This window comes from Phyllostomus discolor, chromosome 1, assembly GCF_004126475.2.
Source record: "Phyllostomus discolor isolate MPI-MPIP mPhyDis1 chromosome 1, mPhyDis1.pri.v3, whole genome shotgun sequence".
NCBI classification, from domain to species: Eukaryota; Metazoa; Chordata; class Mammalia; order Chiroptera; family Phyllostomidae; genus Phyllostomus; species Phyllostomus discolor.
Genome location: NC_040903.2, coordinates 24,450,826 through 24,470,906, shown reverse-complemented (window position 1 = coordinate 24,470,906; position 20,081 = coordinate 24,450,826). Strand labels below are relative to the sequence as shown.

Genomic DNA, 20,081 nt, shown 5'->3' with positions numbered 1-20,081 from the left:
AAAAAGACAAAAGAATCATCCTTAAAATGGAATTTATAATACTAGTTATGATGATCCAAAAAGCATGGTTATTTTGTTGCAAAAAGACTAATAATTTAAAAGCAATGACAGACTTTCTTCACTGATTAAAGGCTGAAATTAGTTATATAAGTATTCTTGCACTATTTATTTATATCCTATTTTTACAAAGTATGAAGCTGCTCATAAATATATATATATATATGCACACAACCACACATACACGTGAGCATGTATATATATACACACATATTGTCACATATACACACCCAACACATTCAATCATATTACATAAAACAGAATATAAATAAATGAATAAGTCAGAGAGTACAGAAAATAAAGGTAAGAATACAGAATAGCTAACAAGTAAAATTAGTATATAAATACATGCCACAGAATCCTGCACAACTGCTAAAGGTGGGCCACAAATTCAGTTCTGAGACTCTTAGTGGCCAAAGCAAAGGGGGAAACAAAGATTCTCAGTGTCCATAAAATAAAACCAAACCAGTTGCTCAGGAGAAGTACAACTTTTTCTGCTACTGAGACCTGAGAGAAATTCCTCCCATGGGTCCTCCTAAAAGGGACACTGTATGATGCTGTGAACAACGTCCTCAAAAACATACTCTCCTCAATGAGCAGAAACTACAGTGTACAAATAAAGCTGCAAAATCAGGTTGACAGAAAATCTTAGAATTCACAATTTTTAAGTTTCACAAGCACATTTACTTCAAAATAACTGTATGAGAACTGTTACTAATTGTTAGTTTTCTCACAAGTCATACTTGGACCTGTTTAAATTGCCAAGCCAAAAGAACTTCCATAAAATGTGCTATTTTAATCCTAGCCAGGATTACGATTAACATTCTTAAAGTGATTTCTAAGGTAAGTTGTTGACACTGTGATATAACTATATCTTGGTTTGCTACAAAGTTCCTAATGTCTGAAAAATAACTTCCTATAAAATTTCAAAGGTGACTCTGAAAATTCCTAAATATAAAAATTACATAAGTCTAGGGTGATCCTAGACTAGCTCCTGGTTTTGAAGCCTAACCATATTTAGGCCATTTACATAACACCAAATAACAATGAAAGAGGAACCACGGCATGGGACCATCTGACCCGTGAAAGAATGGATGGGTAAAGCTGATTGCAGCCTATGTCAGCAGAGTGTTGGAAAAGCTACCTCAAGGGTTAACAATATTTCATGTTTTATTTAAAATATGCATTATATCTGAACGTTCTAAAATATTCAGTGATCAGATTTATTAGCAATCTATCAGGTCACAGAGTTTCGAAACTTCAAATTCAAAAAATGGAAAACTCATGACACAATTAATTATTCTAGTCATACACTATACCTAAAGTTTATTTTATATTCTTTATTTTTAAAAAAATACAAAGCGTATTTCTCCTTTGGGGACAAAAAGTGAGGAGAAAGCATCACACAAAATTCCCTTTCTGGAGTAATACCTCAGGGAGAGTCCTTGGGACCAAAATAATACTGTTTCTATTACCCATACAAAGGCAAACAAAAATTACTGATACGGGGGAAAAAGTACATTAAATTGGTAAGTCAAAAATGTTCATTTGTTCACTATTACACTGAAAGATTAAAAGGCAGGTTAGAACTGTAAATAAAAGTTTCAGTAGTGGAAAATGGCATTTCAACAAAAAGTGTCACACCATTTTGGTATAAGTTCTAGGCTTTCCCTATGTTTTTAAGAAAATCCATTTGTCTAATTTATTACATATATAAATTGAAAAGGATATTTGAATGACACTAAATTATAAAATCCCACTGAAGAGATTGTTCCTTGAATTATATAAATGTGCAAAGATGAGAATGTGTATTTCTAATTTAATTACGATAATTAGAGAAAATAACTATAAAGGTAGGGTAATCCTATCGTTCTTCTTTCATACCAATTTCAAGGTATTTCAAATACGAAGGTGTTCCTTTAAGATGTCAAATGAGTAAGAAAGAAAATAAAAGTGTTTTTAAGATCACCACCTAAGAGCTATTTTTTTTCCTTGAGAACTGGACTAAATAACCTTTAAGGTCTTTTCTCTTCTGATTTTTAAATCCTCTGATACTAATTTGCAGAATTCAAAAAAAAAAGGGCTAAGAACAAATGCAAAGGAAACCAAATTCACTTACAGCTTTACATAATTAGATACACTGAATAAGAAACAAAAAAAATGCATATAAAGTTCAAAGTGAAACGAAGTTTCTGTTTGAACTTGTTTAACTGAAAAGTTAGATAAGGGTATATATTTTTAATTCAAATGGTTAAGTTTCTACAACTCTCTCTAAAAAATTTTGTTTCAAAGATGGACACTTCCTTGATAGCAAGAGAAACACTTCCTATTACTAATTTATGAATGAAATTATCTTTAAATGAAAGATTTCTTTCATGTTTCCAGAAATTTAAAAATTATATGAATGTTAAAATGCTAAGAACTGTGCAGCTCAATCACCTAAAAAATTAAATCTAAAACAACAGATTTAACATAGATTGGTTTCCTGTTATAGAATATCAACTAATTTCCCAGAAGCAAAAACCTCCAGCTTTAAACTATGTTTAAAATATTTCTCAATTTTCCTGGCTGGCATAGCTCAGTGGATTGAGTGCGGGCTGCGAATCAAAGTGTCGCAGGTTCGATTCCCAGTCAGGGTACATGCCAGGGTTGCAGGCCACGGCCCCCAGCAACTGCACATTGATGTTTCTCTCTCTCTCTCTCTTTCTCCGTCCCTTCCCTCTCTAAAAATAAATAAATAAAATCTTTAAAAATATATATTTTTCAACTTTAACATTAACTTCAATCAAATTAAAAACATTCCAGACTAGGAAATATAAAATCAAATGAAAATCACAAAGTAAGTATACATAATCAATCTAAAGTCAGAGACAAAGATTAATATTTATACTAACTCATACCAAATCGTGTTTTTCCTGTAGGGCAATTTCTTCTGACATTATTTCTCTGAGTGATACTTTTTTAGTTGGAGTATTCCAATGATCCAATAAGGGTAGCATTTGAGATGCTGCTAAAGTCTTCAGTAATTTTTTGCCTGTTCTCTGAGATGATTTTTGTTCCGTATTATCAAGACCAATATGCCCAACCATGGAAGGATCTATAAAAGCAGCATAAATAGTGTCAGACCCTCAACAATAACAAAAAACATACAAATTAAGCATTATGCACTCTTACATTTACCTCAGAGAGACCAAGGAAACATGGGTTTTTACTTTTAGCTTGTACATATAATGCAACTCTGAAGTTTCAACTTCATCTGCATATTAACTACAAGCAAGAAATGACATGTAAATGTAGGAATATTTCAAATGAGTCATGATCTGGGTATCACTAAAGCAACTCAATGCTTCCCACTCTTTCCCATACCACATCGGCCCACAGAAAATAGTGACAGTTACAATGCTAGACACAGGAAGTTGCAGCCAGCTCAAAGTTACCACCTAGAGCAGCTCTGGTGAGCTCTGTTCTGCCATGCCAAGGACTGAAAAAACCAGTATTTTGGCAAATTTGTAACCAACTCACTGGCGGCACCCAATGAAAATTGAGCAACTGATAGGCAAGTAAGGAAAGGACTGAACAATGTGTAACATGTCATCATTTCTAAGGGATAGCAACACATTCTGATACATTCCTTGGCTCTCCTAGAAAGTGAAAAAACAGTGGATGATGTCATTCACACAACTCTTGATACCCTTTGGGAACCTCTCAAACAGCTTTAGCTCTTAAAGCTACAACACAAGCACAGGTCTGAACTAAAGCACATCCTGAGATTCTTCAATCTGCAGTCCCAGTGTGGAGTGGACAAAAGCACATGGAGGAATTCATACACACAAGGAAGACTCTTACTAACAGGTCTGCCACCCTGCACTAATCACTGAGGACAATGCTATAAGAGAAGTCTTCTGGAATCAAGTATTTTCAATTTGGCAGATGTACCAAAAAAGCAGGCTGACTTTTGTGCTCTAATAACAGTAACATCAAGAAAAACTGAATAACCAAGTAATAATTCAATGATCCTCTCAATTAAGCACATGAATACTTTTATTGCTCTCAAATCAGAACAGTTTTCTTTCATTCAGAGAGAAATCTTAATAGGAAACACCTTGACTATATCTATTAGAGCACATATTTGGTGTTCCACAGCACTCATGAAAGCTAAACAGTATTATAGGGGTTTTTTCCGTCATTATAAAAATAAAACAATTTTTAAAGAACTTTTATTTGCAAATCAAAATTCTTCGGTAACATTTTGTGAAAGTATGCTTAAAATGAATTAAAATTCATACATACACACACCAAATTACAATGTCAAGACAAGATCATTAGATTAAAAAATAAGTTATTTACCTCGCATAAACTTGCCACAGGACACCTCTTCCTGTCTTTGTCGCTCCTAAACACAAATACAGAACAGGGGAGTGGCAAAGGAGGGTGCATTAGAAAACAAGATTATATTATTTTTCTCGAGAAATCATCTCTCATAAAATTATCAATCATTCTTGCTAAAATCTAAGTAAAACAATAAAAGTACAAAGTACAACTACACCTATATTTTCTTCCACTTAAAGAGTTGTTATGCTGTGTTTTTCAAAAATTTTGAAATTTAATTAATCATTATAGAGTTGTTACACTGTACTTTTTTGTTTTTGAAATTTAATCAATTAGTACAGCAAAGTCTTTAATTTAGGGAGCAGAAACTGTTTATGACTCCCTTAAAAAAATTCAACATACTGAGCTTCATCATTAATTACATAATTTAACTAGTCTAGAAATAATCTAAAATACTGAAAACAGGTAAAAATCAATAATCTGCCCTGGCTGGCGTAGCTCAGTGGATTCAGCGCGGGCTGTGAACCAAAGCATCGCAGGTTCGATTCCCAGTCAGGGCACATGCCTAGGTTGCAGGCCACGGCCCCCAGCAACGGCACATTAATATTTCTCTCTCTCTCTCTCTCTTTCTCCCTCCCTTCCCTCTCTAAAAATAAATAAATAAAATCTTTTTAAAAAAATCAATAATCTGTTAAGTCATAAAAGTTCATTCTCTCTCAAAGTCAAAATTCAATAGAACTCTTTCATACAACAGATTTTATTGAAGAGCAAAGGTGACAAAATGGATACAAAAGAAGCTCTTTATAAAGAGGAGCCTACCAACCATTACAGATTCTTTCCACTTCTCATGAATCACTTTAGCCAGATTCAGATCTATATGAACCACACAATCCTCGACTGTTAGAGACCCTTATAAGTGGGGAAAAGAAAATATAATCATTACCCATACATCTGCAGGAAACATACTAAACTACTTTATGCATCACAATACTAATCTGTATTATTAATTACTAACCTATGATTCTAGTTCTCTTAGAATATTTTTGTATATGTAATATGTCATTGTTTCCACACTTCTTGACTGCTGCAATTATACAATGCTTCATATATTATTTGTGTCCATTATTCTAAATAAATTTATTCATTTCCATTAGTCAAGACTTTTCAATAAATGTGTTCTAAGAAATTAATCTTGAGTTAAATGGATCTGGAGTAGCACCAAAGGGTTCGAAAAGGTACATCTTTGTAAATAAGTATGCAGTAATTACCAGAGAAAACTTTCAATATAGGCATGGGATGAACACAAACTCTATATATAAATGCTATTTCTTCAAATTACATTTTTAAAAATCCTCTACAAACACACTGTGTCAAAAATAAGGTAAACAACACAAATTACTTTTACATTTCAGTTAACATACCAAATAATTTTCAAACCAAAATATAACCATCTATCTACATTCTATTCACATAAAGACACACATATGAGTAATTTACTTTTTCCTTACCTGAATCAATACCAACAGGGCCAAACAATTCACTGAGCTGAAAGGCCAGTTCAGGGGGTAATGCCAATTCCAGACAGTCTATAGTTAGAGATTTGGCCATCACTGGCGTGAGATTCAACATCTCAGTTTTATCTTCTTCACCAACTCCAGGTAGCAAAGTACTCCCTGCCATTAGAAAATTTTCCATTTCCTGTTCATCTTCATTCATAAACTCTTCTGTGTTTGGAAATTTCACATAATCCTTTGGAAGATTTTCATGTTTCTTTATTTCACAAGAGTCAGTAAAATAAATTTCTTCATTTAATTCAAGGTCTGAAGTGCCTGATACAGAGTTTAAAATATCAGACAAACTCAAAGAAGAATGCATACTGTCTCCAATTTCTGTGACTTCAGGATTCTTCTCCATTTCACTCACATCTTGAGCAGGGATAGCATTTACAGTAGCTGAAAAAGACTGGTTAATGTTATATAAACCTGAAAGTTCTGCCTGACTGTTAGGAAGTACTTCATTAGTACTCTTTAGCTCCGTAGTGGAATTAGGAAATACACTTACTAATCCAGGTTCTTCAGTAGTTACAACTCTTATTTCTGCCTGCTCTGGGTTTCCCTTTTCTAAATCACAGGTAGACTGTACATTAGTGTTAGTGATACCAATCCCATGGCTAAATTCTGGCACAGAAGAATTAGAACTCTCTACAGTTCCTCTTTGACTACTAACTTCCTTCATATTATGTCCCGGAGAAAATGGCCCAGCTTGTGTTTCATCATGTGACTTTTGGTTACTCTCATATTCAGTATCCTCACATAATTTAGTTTCAGAATCCAACAAAAGGCTCGTGGCCCAAATAATATCTTTGTTACACCTCTCATATAAGTCTTTTAGAGCTTCTAATGAAACAGATCCAAATAATTTACAAAGAATATTAAGATTTTCAGATTCATCAGCACTGGTAAGCTCACTTTCTTCAACAAATGTGCTTTTATCATACATTACCCTATATGGAATTGTTTCTTGAATATCTAACTTCATGTTAATATTGAAAGCTTTTGGTTTAAATCCATCTAGTCTTCCTATTAATACTCTCACAGAATCTGAAACACTAATTTTATTCTTTTCTATTTTCCATAAGAGAGCAAAATCCTGCGGTTCGGTCTGGGTACACATGCCTACTTCTATTCCAGGAACTTCTTTAGGCTTTCCTTCTGGAAATTCAGCTAAAGTCTGTGGTTCTACTACTCCAAGAATAGTTGGAGCACTATTGGTAAAAGGAAGAGACAATGTGTGTTGATCGTAAATCTTTTCACTTAGACAAGTCTTACTCTCACAGGTCATTTCACTGGACAGCATACTAGAACCTCCTAGAATACAGCTACCCAATGTTTTTAGTTCTTCAGGGCTTGTGCCCCAACAGGTCTCATGTGTTGTATGTAAGGGTATTTCACTCGTAATGTCATTAGTTCCAAATTCAAGGTTGGGTCCATTTACACCAGACTTTCGCATTCTTGATTTGCGCTGTCTCTGAGTTAAAGAATTAGGTGAAGGCCAGTCGTCCAGCATGTTGAATGAATATTTTTCAGTATCCCTGTAAGCGTCATAATTATAGCTACTGAAAGCTTCTGAAGCATCATCACACTGTGACTTCTTGTCATCCTCTGTACTTTCATGTGCAGATTCTAGTTGCTGCATATGATCTCTATTCACAGATAGACTATTACCTAATACTTTGCATGATGGAGGGCAATTATACTTTTTGTCACTTTGTACAGATGAAGCTTTTTCAGTTTTTCGGTTCCTTTTTGTCCTCTGACCAATAGTTTTATCAACTGGCCAATCACCAACAAAATTTGATACTTCATATCTTGATAGCTTTTCCAAAGATGACTTGCTTTTTTGTTTTCCAAAGGCTTTTTTCTTTACCATTGTACTTTCTTCTAATATTTCACCAGATGAAGAGTTTTCATTCTGAAGTGATATAGCATTTAAAAGATCCCAGTCTTCTTTATTATTTTCACCATAGCTAATACCTGGTGACACACTCTCTACAAAACTATCTGCACCAGTTTTGTTATACTCTTTTTCAGGAGCCATTTCTACTTGTTCTTTTTCACTTTTGTCTGTTACTTGTACTTTGCTTTCAGAATCAGAAAAATACATGTCTGCAACGTCCTGAATGAAAGCACTCTGACTGCTAGGATTCATACCACTTATTTCTTTTCTTCCTTTGTTTAAATCTGTATTAGGGAGACATGTAACATTCTCAGGTAACATAGTTTCTTTGGTCAGGTCAAGTTTCTTCTCTTCAATTAACTCTATGTGCTTCAAAGATGAGGATAAAATATTTTCTTCTTTTTCAGAGGTAATGTCTTCATCGTCTTTTGGGCTGTAAGATTTTTTAAGTATTATAAGGCAGTCTCTTAATGTTACCATTAATCTTATGATTTAAATTAAAGCAGCATTCAACTGAAAGAACACTTAACATTTATTTACTCTAAAAATTCTAGAAATACACTACATTAAAATTATAAAAGCTACCCTTGGTCTTTCAGTAAAACACTATGAACACATCCCTTTTGTTGTAACCATAACACCTAGCAAAATGCCTGGCATATAGGAGGCACTAAAACTTTTTTGAATTGTATAATAAACATAAGATTTTCAGTTAAGATGTTTATTATGCATAAATATTAAAATTAAGTTTCTAAATTTATTCCCAAAAGAGGACACCACCTCCCTGGTTTCTTTAACCTATTTAAGCTTAGCATGTCAAACTAGGACTTCCTCTATATTACCTATCTATCATTTGCTACAAAGGAAAATGCTTAAGCTTCATTTACAAAGTCAAAAAGAGTCAACCAACATGATTTGCACAGTTAAATGAGAGATAGGGAAGAGAGATCTCATTTGAGATGTCACTTGTTAAATTTTTAAAAACCATCTTTAATGTTAACATCAGACTCAGGGAACTTTTGCCTAATCATTACTTTCAACTGTAGTGCTTTTCCCTTTTTCAATTTGTCAACTCATCTTCCTTTTTCTCCTTTATTCTAGGAGCTCTCAAAGTCCCACCTCTCCCATGAAGCCTTCCTACTAAAATCACACCTAGCATTGAGTTTTCCATATGTCAGATGCTATTCTAAGTCCTTTACAAGTGTTAATTCATAATCTTTATGAGATCCTAGGAGCAAAGTGTTGTTACTGCCATTTTAGAAATAAACAGCTAAAGTATAGAGAGATTTTATAGTTACATATTATAAAACTTTGGGATTTGAAGCCAGGAAACAAGGCTTAAGAACCCATGTTCTTCACCACTTTGCACCAATGCTCCTCACTGAAAGGGCATTTATGAAATTTCTCTTCCCAACTCCTAAATCCTGTTTAGTAGGACCTCTCCATCCCTTACCATCACAAAATAGAGAAAACTCAGACTTCTCTATATATTTAAGGTTCTTCTTTACTCATTTATGTTAATAGCTTGAAAGAGTATTTTTACCATCACCTAACGAAATTAAGTGATGTGATTATATACAAATGGTAACAATGAGGATATAAGGTAATGGATAAAGACTAGAATAGCAGGAAGTTACATAATGAAGACAGTATAAACATGGGCCCACAAAACCCTGAGGACAATTAAACAACTCTAATATCATCACTTAAATAAACTTTTCTTTTCCTGCTCATCACGTACTCACATCCTGCTTCAGGTAAGACTATATATAAGTCCTACAAGTTATCTGACAGTGATTTCACAAACTTCAAAATTTTATTTTTTAAAAATTGTATTTTAAATTGAAAATCTGTACATAGATAGGAGCTTTAACCTACCTCCAACTTCGGTCCTCAAAAGAAAATGCACATAACCCAGTATGTTCAATTTTTTCTGGCACTGAAGAATTCATAATTATTGGCACTGAAACAAAACGTTGATAATGTTCCAACATTCTTGTTATTTTTTCTTTGCTTACCCCATGGATATTACGCCTAAAATTTCCAGGGGAGAAAAGGGTAGAAGAGATGCTAGCAATTAAGCTTTTAAACATACCAGAACATGTAATATCATAAAAAACAATAATATATTGATAATACACAAAAATAAAAAGGGTTTATTATAATAATATATAGTATTTTAATCTTTCATTTTATTCAGGATGTCTTAAATTATCATTTTTTAAAATATTTATTTATTTATTTTAAATTTATTTATTTATTTTAGAGAGGGAAGGGAGGGAGAAAGAGGGAGAGAGAGAAGCATCAATGTGCGGTTGCTGGGGGTCATGGCCTGCAACCCAGGCATATACCCTGACTGGGAATCGAACCTGCGACACTTTGGTTTGCAGCCCGCGCTCACTCCACTGAGCTACGCCAGCCAGGGCAAATTATCATTTTTTTAATCATTCCATATACTCTTCTCCAAACATTCTTTGCCAACTTGAAAAAAAAGAGCAGCTCCTAATAACTTTTTAAAAAGTTATTCCTAAGCTCTGCAAAAAACTAAGCAAAACAAAAAAAGCTCATGAAGAATACAACCACAGACTGACAGACTTCCAGTCAAGATGGTGGTATTGGTAAATACAGCTTACCTCCTTGCACAACCACATCAAAATTACAACTAAATTATAGAACAACCATCACTGAGAACCATCAGAAATCAACTTGAAGTATGACAACTGTGGAATTAAAGAAATCACATCCATCCAGACTGGTAAAACAGGCAGAGACGCAGAACGGGCTGGTCCCACATCCACATGTGGTGGACAAAGATTCAAGAGGGGTATCTTGGGAGCAAAGAGTCACAAACTCATACCATGCCCCCGAGCCCAGGGTTCCAGTGCCAGGAAGATAAGTCCCCATAATTTCTGGCTACGAAAAATAGCAGGGGGTATGTCAGTTGAGGAAACTGCTGGAGTCCCAAGCAGTTCCTCTTAAAGAGACCACACATGGACTTACTCAGACTCACTTCCTCTGAGCTCCAGCACCAGGGTAGCAGCCTGAAAGGCACCAGTAACATATACGGAGGAAATAAAGTGTCTGGCATCAAGGTGAGAGTTGGAGGACAGCTTTGTCCCAGAGAGATAAGTAGGCAGAAGCCACTGTCTTTTTTTCTGAGACCCCTCCACGCTCCCGCACACAGCCACAGAGCCAGCAGGTGGGTGCCATATCTGTCAATCTGGCTAACACAGTTTGCCCTGTCCTTAAGATCCCAAGGCTCCATCGTGCCCAACTTATAGCTGTTAACAGTGGCTTTTCCATATGAATGGCTGGTTTTGGCTCATGCTTTACAACTTCCTAAAATCCTTTCAAAAAAGCAACAGCTGGCCTCAGTAAACCCACAGCTCCTATATCTTCTGCTAAGTGGCCCCAGACACATGGCATTAACAAGAGCCAGCCTAGATTCACAGCTTTGCTTCATCAGAATCTCCAAGCCCACCACAAGTAGCAGATATCTCAGATTGCTTTATAGCTCTGGCAGAGTGGTCCTGGGCAAAACAAAGGTGGGGGCTGACCTTGCCTGCACCACCCAGGATACCCCAGGGCCGGTACACCCAGTGGACAGCTACAGACCACAATGGAAGCCCAGCACACGGCCCCTGCACAGCTGATCCTCCATGGAGGGCAGAGATTGGTGGTCAGTGGTCAAAGCCAATCCTTGCAGCTGAGTGGTCTGGGTAAATCCCACTGACCTGCCAACAGCAACCAAGGCTCAACTATGAGAGAAGGGTGTACTCTGCCCACAAGAAGGACATACCTTGAGTCCCCAGCCTAAGTGACAGGGGAGGCTATGCCACTGGACCCTACAGGATACCTACTACATTAGGCCACACTATCAAGACAGGCAGTCATAGCAGCTCTACCTAATACATAAAAACAAACACAGGGAGGCTGTCAAAATGAGGAGACAAAGAAACATGGCCCAAATGAAAGAACAGATCAAAACTCCAGAAAAAGAACTAAGCAAAATGGTGATAAGCAATCTATCAGATGCAAAGTTGAAAACACTAGTTATTAGCATGCTTAAGGGACTTAGTGAGGACCTCAACATCATAAAAAAGATTCAGTCAGAAATGAAGGATACAGACATGAAATTGGGACTTCCGGCCAAGATGGAGGCATAAATAAACACACCATGCCTCGTCGCACAACCAAAATACGGTCAGCAACAATTTAGAAACAAGATAACAACCAGAACTGACAGAAAATTTATCTGAATGGAAGTCGGACAACCAGGAAAATAGACGCGTTCATCCAGACCGGTAGGAGGGGCGAAGTCGGGCAGCCAGGCGCGGGTCACAACGCGGAGAGCGTTGGGTGTTGGGACCGAGACCATAAGGCTTCCTTGCAGGAGATTGCAGCGAAGCAAGGGGCAGCTGCAGACCCCGGCAGAGGGGTGGCAAACAGCAGACCTAGCAAGGCAGCGCCCAAACCAGGATCACAACGCTGGGAAATAAAGCCTGGGAGCACTGACTGAAAACACATGTGGGGGTTGAGGAGCAGGGAGGGACTCCCAGCCTCTCAGGAGAGGTTCTAGGAGGGTCCCACACTGTGCACAAGCCCACCTACATGGGAACTGACACCAGAGGGGCCCAGTTTGCTCGGGGGAAGCAGCAGAAGGGACTGAGGTCCCACAGGGAGCGGAGCAAATGCTGTTGTTCCCTCTTGAGCCCCGCACCCATGTACGTCACAACCCAGCAACTGGAGTACCCCGCCCTGATGAACACCTAAGGTTCCGCCCCTCATACATAAAAGGCGCAACCAGACCAAAGAAAAACATACAATAAAATTTAAAAGATGGCTCAAACAGAATTAAAAGCCCCAGAGCCAGTTTTTTTAAGCAACCGACAGCCATCCTATCAGATGCACAGTTCAAAGCACTGGTGATCAGGATGCTCACAGAATTAGTTGATTTTGGTTACACTTAGATGAACAAATGCAGGCTATGGTAAGAGAAATGAAGGGAAACACACAGGGAACCAATAGTGATGGGAAGGAAACTGGGACTCAAATCAATGGTGTGGACCAGAAGAAAAAAACAAACAACCAGAAAAGAATGAAGAAATTAGAATTCAAAAAAATGAGGAGAGGATTAGGAACCTCCAGGACATCTTTAAACATTCCAACATCCCAATTATAGGAGTGCAAGAAGGGGAAAAGGAAAAGCAACAAGTAGAAAAGTTATTTGAACAAATAATAAAGGAGAACTTCCCCATTCTGGCAAAGGAAATAGACTTCCAGAAAGTCCAGGAAGCTCAGAGAGTCCCAAAGAAGTTGGACCAAAGGAGGAACACACCAAGGCACATCATAATTACATTAGCCAAGGTAAAAATGAAGGAGAGAATCCTAGAAGCAGCAAAAGACAGGGAGACAGTAACCTACAAAGGAGTTCCCATCAGACTCTCAGCTGATTTCTCAAAAGAAACCTTACAGGCAAGAAGGGGCTGGAAAGAAGTATTCCAAGTCATGAAAGGCAAGGACCTACATCCAAGATTGCTCTATCCAGCAAAGCTTTCCTTTAGAATGGAAGGGCAGATAAAATGCTTCTCAGATAAGGTCAAGTTAAAGGAGTTCATTATCACCAAGCCCTTATTTTATGAAATGTTAAAGTGACTTATCTAAGAAAAAGAAGATAAAAAACATGTATAGTAAAATGACAGCAAACTCACAACTATTAACAACCACACCTAAAACAAAAGCAAAAAGAAACTTAGCAAACAACTAGAATAGGAACAGAACCATAGAAATGGAGATCACATGGAGGGTTATCAACAGGGGAGTGGGAGGAGGACAGAGAAGGAAAAGGTATGGAAAATAAGTAGCAGAGATGGTAGGTAGAAAATAGACAGGGGGAGGGCAAGAATAGTATGGGAAATGTAGAAGCTAAAGAACTTGAAACATGGACATGAACTAAAGGGGGGGAATGTTGACAGGAGAGGGTGTGCAGGGTGGAGGGGAATGAAGGGGGGAAATGGGACAACTGTAATAGCACAACTAGTAAAATATATTTTAAAAATTAAAAATTAAAAACAAAAAGAAATGAAGGATACAACTGAAATAAAGAACAACTTACAGGGAAAACAACAATAGAGTAGATGAAGCCAAGAATCAAATAAATGAGTTGGAACATAGGGAACAACCAATCAGAATAACAAGAAGAAAAAAGAATCCAAGAAAATAATGACAGTATAGGCAGCTTTGGGACAACTTCAAGAGCCCCAACACTGACATCATAGGGGTGCCAGATGGAGAATAGAAAGAGCCAGAAATTAGAAGTCTATCTAAAAAAATAATGAAAGAAAACTTCCCTAATTTGGTAAAGGAAATAGACATGCAAGTCTAGGAAGCAGAGAGTCCCAAACAAGATGGGTATGAAGAGGCCCACTCCAAGACACATCATAATTAAAATGCCAAAGCTTAAACATAAAGAGAGAATCTTAAAAGCAGCAAGTGAAAAGAAGTTAGTTACCCACATGCGAGTTCCCATAAGACTGTCAGCTGATTTCTCAAAATAAACTTTGTAGGCTGGAAGAGACTGGCAAGAGATATTCAGAGTCATGAAAAGCAGGGACGTGCAGCCAAGACTGCTCTACCCAGCAAAGCTATCATTTAGAATGGAAGGGCAGATAAAGAGCTTCCCAGACAAGAAAAAAATAAAAGAGTTCATACAGTAGGCCTACACTGTAAAGAAAATCCTAAAAGATAAATGTCAGGCAGAAAGAAATTTCCAAATGAAAAATCTATGAAAGAAAAATTAAACACAAGCAATACGACATTAGTGAAAACAAACAGTATCTGTCCATTCTGAACAATCACAGCATGTAAGATGGAAGGGAGGTTAAGAATCAGAGTAAAATGTATAAATCCTTTGTATTGAGGAATAAGGCTAAGAAAATGGTTTAACTTTAAAGATGGCAAGATACATTTTTAATGCAGCCATTTGAAAAATAAAAATAGCATACATAATTTCCAAATTAGTACAGATGGAAAAAAATGAGGAAAATAAGCATTCAATCAAAAATTCCAAAATAAAGCATAGCAGTTCTATTAGTATTAGACAAATTGAACTTTATAACAAAAACATTAAGAGGAAATCACCAGAAAAGGATAAAATGTTCAATTAATTAGTAATATAAAAATCTTAAGCTTCTATGTGCTTTGAAATACATCCTTAGAATATATAAAATGAAAACAGCCAGATTTATAAGGGGAAATTGATATATTCAACATAATAAAGGAAGACTTCAACACACCTCCGTTACAGATTTCCTTCCCCTCTCTTAAACATTAATCCATCAGACAAGTTTTTTAAGAAAATAAAGCTATAGGAGATGTGATCAACAGAACAAGCACGATTTAATATTACATTAACACACTATAACCAGTATATATTCTTATGAAGCAAACATGAAACATTTATAAAAAAACTGACAATGAACTAGACCATAAAATACATCTTTAAAAAAATCAGGTAATTAATATCACCCAAACTGTATAATCTTACCTACTGCACTTAAGTTGAAAAACCAATTTTTTAAAAAAGATAAATTTAAAAACCATCTGCTCATGAATCTAAAAGCATAATTCTAAATAACCCAAAGGTTAAAAAATAAAATTAATCATAATGTAAGTTAGAAAATAAATGATAAGAAGAAAGTGTTATATATGAAAATTCTGGGAACAGCTAACAAAGTACCCGGGGAAATCTATAGCATCAAATTATATTAGAAAATGACCTAAACTTTCAGGTAAAGGTTTTTTTAAATGAAAGTATGTACAAGGCAAAATAAGATTTTTTGAAAAGCAAAGAAAGTATAATTAAAGCAGAAATGAATTAAATATAAAACAAACTTACAAGAGAAAGACAATCAAGCAGAATTATTTATTTGAAAAGGCTAATGAAAAAATCTCATCTCTGGTGAGAATAATAAATAAAAAATAAGGAAGATACATGTAAACGTATTAGGATAAAAAGGGGAATCTGAGTATAGATGCAGCAGAGAAATAAATGGTCAGAGAATACTATAATTGTTTTAATAAACTGTTAATAAACTTGAAAACTTTGGTGTAATGGAAAATTTTCAGGAATCCAATGAAAATAAACTAACGAGAAAAACAGAACTAGAGACATGGAAACATGGAACAGATTGACAGCTGCAAGAGGAGAGGTGGGAGAGGGCAATGGTGGAAGGAAGGGGAAGGTACCCCTCAAAGAACATGTGTGAATGACGCATGGACACGGACAACAGAGAGGGGACTGACTGTGGGCAAGAAGGATGGGCTGGGTGGAAGGGCTGCAAAAGAAAATTGGAATGTAATAGAATAAAAAAAAATGCAACTGAACCTTCTCAGAAAGAAAACACCAGATCCAGACAGTTTTATAATTAAATTCTATCAAACATTCAAACTTATAAACTCACACAAGAGAAAAAATGAAATACCTCCCCATTACTTTTATAGACGTAAAACCATAACACCAAAGCCAGGCAAGGCGGTACAAAGAAGAAAAACTGTAGGCCAATATCACTGGTTTATACAGGTAATGTATCAGAAGAAAAAAATGCTCCAGCCAAGATGGAGGAGTAAGTAGAAACCCTTCGCTTCCTTGCACAACCAAAAGGAGTATTATATCAATCTAAAAATAATAAACAAGCCCTGGCTGGCGTAGCTCAGTGGATGGAGCGCGGGCTGGGAACCAAAGTGTCCCAGGTTCGATTCCCAGCCAGGGTACATGCCTGGGTTGCAGGCCATAACCCCCAGCATCCGCACATTGATGTTTCTCTCTCTCTCTCTCTCTCTCTCTCTCTCTCTCTCTCTCTCTCTCTCTCTCTCTCTCTCTCTCTCTCTCTCTCTCTCTCTCTCCCCCCCTTCCCTCTCTAAAAATAAATAAATAAAATCTTTAAAAAATAATAATAATAATAATAAACAACCAGAAGTGCCAGAAAATCAAACTGCATGGAACTCCGACAACCAAGGAAATAAAGAAACAGTCACCCAGACCAACCAGGCCAGCAGGAGCCAGACCAGACAGAAGGGCAGTCAGAGAGAACACAGGCAAGGCGGTGGACAAAGAGGGCGGGGCTGGCTGAAGAGGAAACTGAGACTCAGAGCTCACTGTGGACTATGGCGGGGTTGCCACAGTAAGAAAAACTCCCAGTCTCCCATGAGAATTTGTTGGAAAGTGGGGCTAGAGCCCAGCAAGAAAGCCGCATTGTTCCCTCTTGGACTACTCGCCCACACGCAGCACCGCAGCGCAGTGAAGCAAAGAGGGTTGCCCGGCCCTGGTGAATATCTAAGGCCCCACCCCCTTCCAACTTAACAGGTACACAGAGACAAAGAAATATGGCACAAATGAAAGAACAGAGCAAAACTCCAGAAACAGAGATAAGCGATGAGGAAATAGCCAACCTATGTGATGCAGAGTTCAAAACCCTGGTAATCAAGATGCTCACAGAACTGACTGAGCTTGGTCACAAAATACAGGAACAAATGAAGGCTACCCAAAGTGAAATAAAGCAAAATATTCATGGAACCAACAGTGACTGGAAGGAAACCAGGACTCAAACCAATGATCTGGAACAAAAGGAAAGAATAAACATTCAACTGGAACAGAATGAAGAAACAAGAATTCAAAAAAATGAGGAGAGGCTTAGAAATCTCTGGGACTACTTCAAATGTTCCAATATCCGAATCACAGGGGTGCCAGAAGGAGAAGAGGAAGAGCAAGAAATTGAAAACTTATTTGAACAAATAATGAACAAAAACTTCCCCAATCTAGCAACGGAAACAGACTTCCAGGAAGTCCAGGAAGCTCAGAGAGTCCCAAAGAAGTTGGACCAAAGGAGGAACACACAAAGGCACATCATAATTACATTACCCAAGATGAAAGATACAGAATCTTAAAAGCAGCAAGAGGAAAGGAGAGACTTACCTACAAAGGAGTTCCATAAGATTATCAGCTGATTTCTCAAAAAAGAAACCTTGCAAACAAGAAGGGACTGAAAGAAGTATTCAAAGTCATGAAAGGCAAGAGCCTACATCCAAGATTACTCTATCCAGCAAAGCTATCATTTAGGGCAGATAAAGTGATTCCCACATATCGTCAAGTTAAAGGAGTTCATCATCACCAAGCCCTTACTATATGAAATGTTAAAGGAACTTATCTAAGAAATTGGAGAAGATAAAAAACAATGAACAGTAAAATGACAACAAGCTCACAACTATCAGAAAATGAACCTAAAAAAAAGAAAAACAACAAAAACAAATACTAAGCAAACAACCAGAACAGGAACAGAATCAGAGAAATGGACATCACATGGAGCATTTTCAATGGGGAAGGAGAGGGGAAGAATGGGTGGGGAAAGGTAAAGGGAATAAGAAGCATAATTGGTAGGCATAAAATAGACAAGGAGAGGTTAAAAGTGGTACAGGAAACAAAGAAGTCAAAGAACTTATATGTATAACCCATGAACATGAACTATGGTGTGGGGGGAATGCTGGAGTGTTGGGGGGTGCAGAGTGGAGGGGGGATAGAGGGGAAAAATTGGGAAAACTGTAATAGCATAATAAATACAATATACTTAAAAAAGGAATAAAGTACTGATACATGCTACATGGATGAACCCCGAAACAAAATGTCAAATACAAAAAGCCACATATTGTATGATTCTATTTATGCAAAGTCCAGAACACACAAACCCATAGAGAAAGAAAAGCAGATTAGGGGAGGGTGGAATAGGGAGACAGATAGCAGGTGGTAGGTTTCTTTTGAATAATGGTTGCACACATTGTGAATACACAAAGATCAGGTTGTCCTTTATTTAGTCCATGTCCTGAGTAACATTTTTATTCAAGTCAAATAATCAAAGAAGGTGGGGGAGGTGAAATACCTGGACAGCTAAACAGCTGGACATTTGCTACCTTTTCCATCTATGTCTCCTCACTTCCTTCCAGTATTCTAAGTCACTAGGGCAGCTATACTAACCTGTTCCTCCCAGTAGCACAAAGTTCAGGTATGTCAAACCCTAGAGTGTGGTCTACCTTCAGACATTGACATCATATTATTAGTAAGTAATAAGGTGTCGACTATGTAAGACAATTGGAATTTTTCTATTAACTCAATTAAAGGAACAAAAGATACAAACTCTTCATAAACTACATGAAAAGTCTATATGCAATACAAAATTTGTTACCAATTTTTAAATGACAAAGCTGCAATTTAATCCATTTTGTTTCATTCATTAATTATAAGTCGAAAAAATCTAGGTAGATTTTCTATCACTGTCATGAACTAAAAAATATGTTAGATAGTCTGCAAGTTTTACCTTGCAAGTTCCTTTGGTCTGAACTTCCACCATGTGTCTGGCTCCAGGAATAGGACTTTATATTCATGTTTTTGAGACTACAAACAAAAAAAGATAAAAGCATTTGAAAAATAATTACTTCTATGAAATTGAATTCATCGTATCCAAATTCACAGCATGTTAAAACTGAAATAACCTAAATGATTATCTAATTATGATGAGTGTGTTAAATTGGTAAAATGCACAATCTCTTTGTCCCAGCAATTAACTTCCGGAAATTTATGCTACTGATAAATACTTATAAAGAGTGCAAAGGTATATATACACCAAGATATCCAATTCATCATTATTTGTAATAGCAAAAGAAAAGAAAAGCAAACAACTCGGTGGCTTATGGAACTAGCTAAATAAATGCATGGACAACCATACAATGAAAATATTACCATAATTTTTTAAATTCCATATGTGTTAATGAGAAAAGATCCTTAATGTAAGTGTTGAGAAAGATACAGGATTTTCAGTTGGGTAACAGAGGATTATTCACACATTTGTACATGTATAGAAAACTTCTGGAAAGACTTTCAAAAACAATGTTGAAAGTGTCTACCTCAAGGGAGCAAGATTTTAAGTATTCTTCATGACAGTTTGAATATTTACCATAGGCATGCATGACTTTTATAACTTGAAAACTATTTTAAGTAATATCTCACTCTATTTTTCAAAACTCTTTATAAACTAAAAAGCCAAGCTCTACACCTGTGCACTAACTAGATCCATCTTCTCTCTCCATCTCAAGGATAATTAATTTCAGCAATTCTCCCCTCTTTCTAAGGCATCATTAATTTTTCCCTCCTTCTTGAATCAATCCCATCACATTCAGTTATTTCTCCCATC

At 36.5% G+C, this 20,081-nt stretch overlaps 1 protein-coding gene across 8 annotated transcripts in view; it reads right to left on the bottom strand.

The window, feature by feature from the left end:
* The window catches only part of N4BP2 (NEDD4 binding protein 2), a 98,326-nt gene that overhangs the window by 30,551 nt on the left and 47,694 nt on the right, over nucleotides 1-20,081 (bottom strand). For all 8 annotated transcript variants that reach the window (XM_036019928.1, XM_036019957.1, XM_036019942.1 and 5 more), the window contains 6 exons: nucleotides 19,209-19,285; nucleotides 9,721-9,876; nucleotides 5,895-8,275; nucleotides 5,210-5,295; nucleotides 4,405-4,450; nucleotides 2,958-3,154 (listed from right to left, as the gene is read on the bottom strand). In XM_036019928.1, the coding sequence (XP_035875821.1) occupies nucleotides 2,958-3,154; nucleotides 4,405-4,450; nucleotides 5,210-5,295; nucleotides 5,895-8,275; nucleotides 9,721-9,876; nucleotides 19,209-19,285 (2,943 nt within the window). The remainder of the gene's footprint in view (nucleotides 1-2,957; nucleotides 3,155-4,404; nucleotides 4,451-5,209; nucleotides 5,296-5,894; nucleotides 8,276-9,720; nucleotides 9,877-19,208; nucleotides 19,286-20,081) is intronic.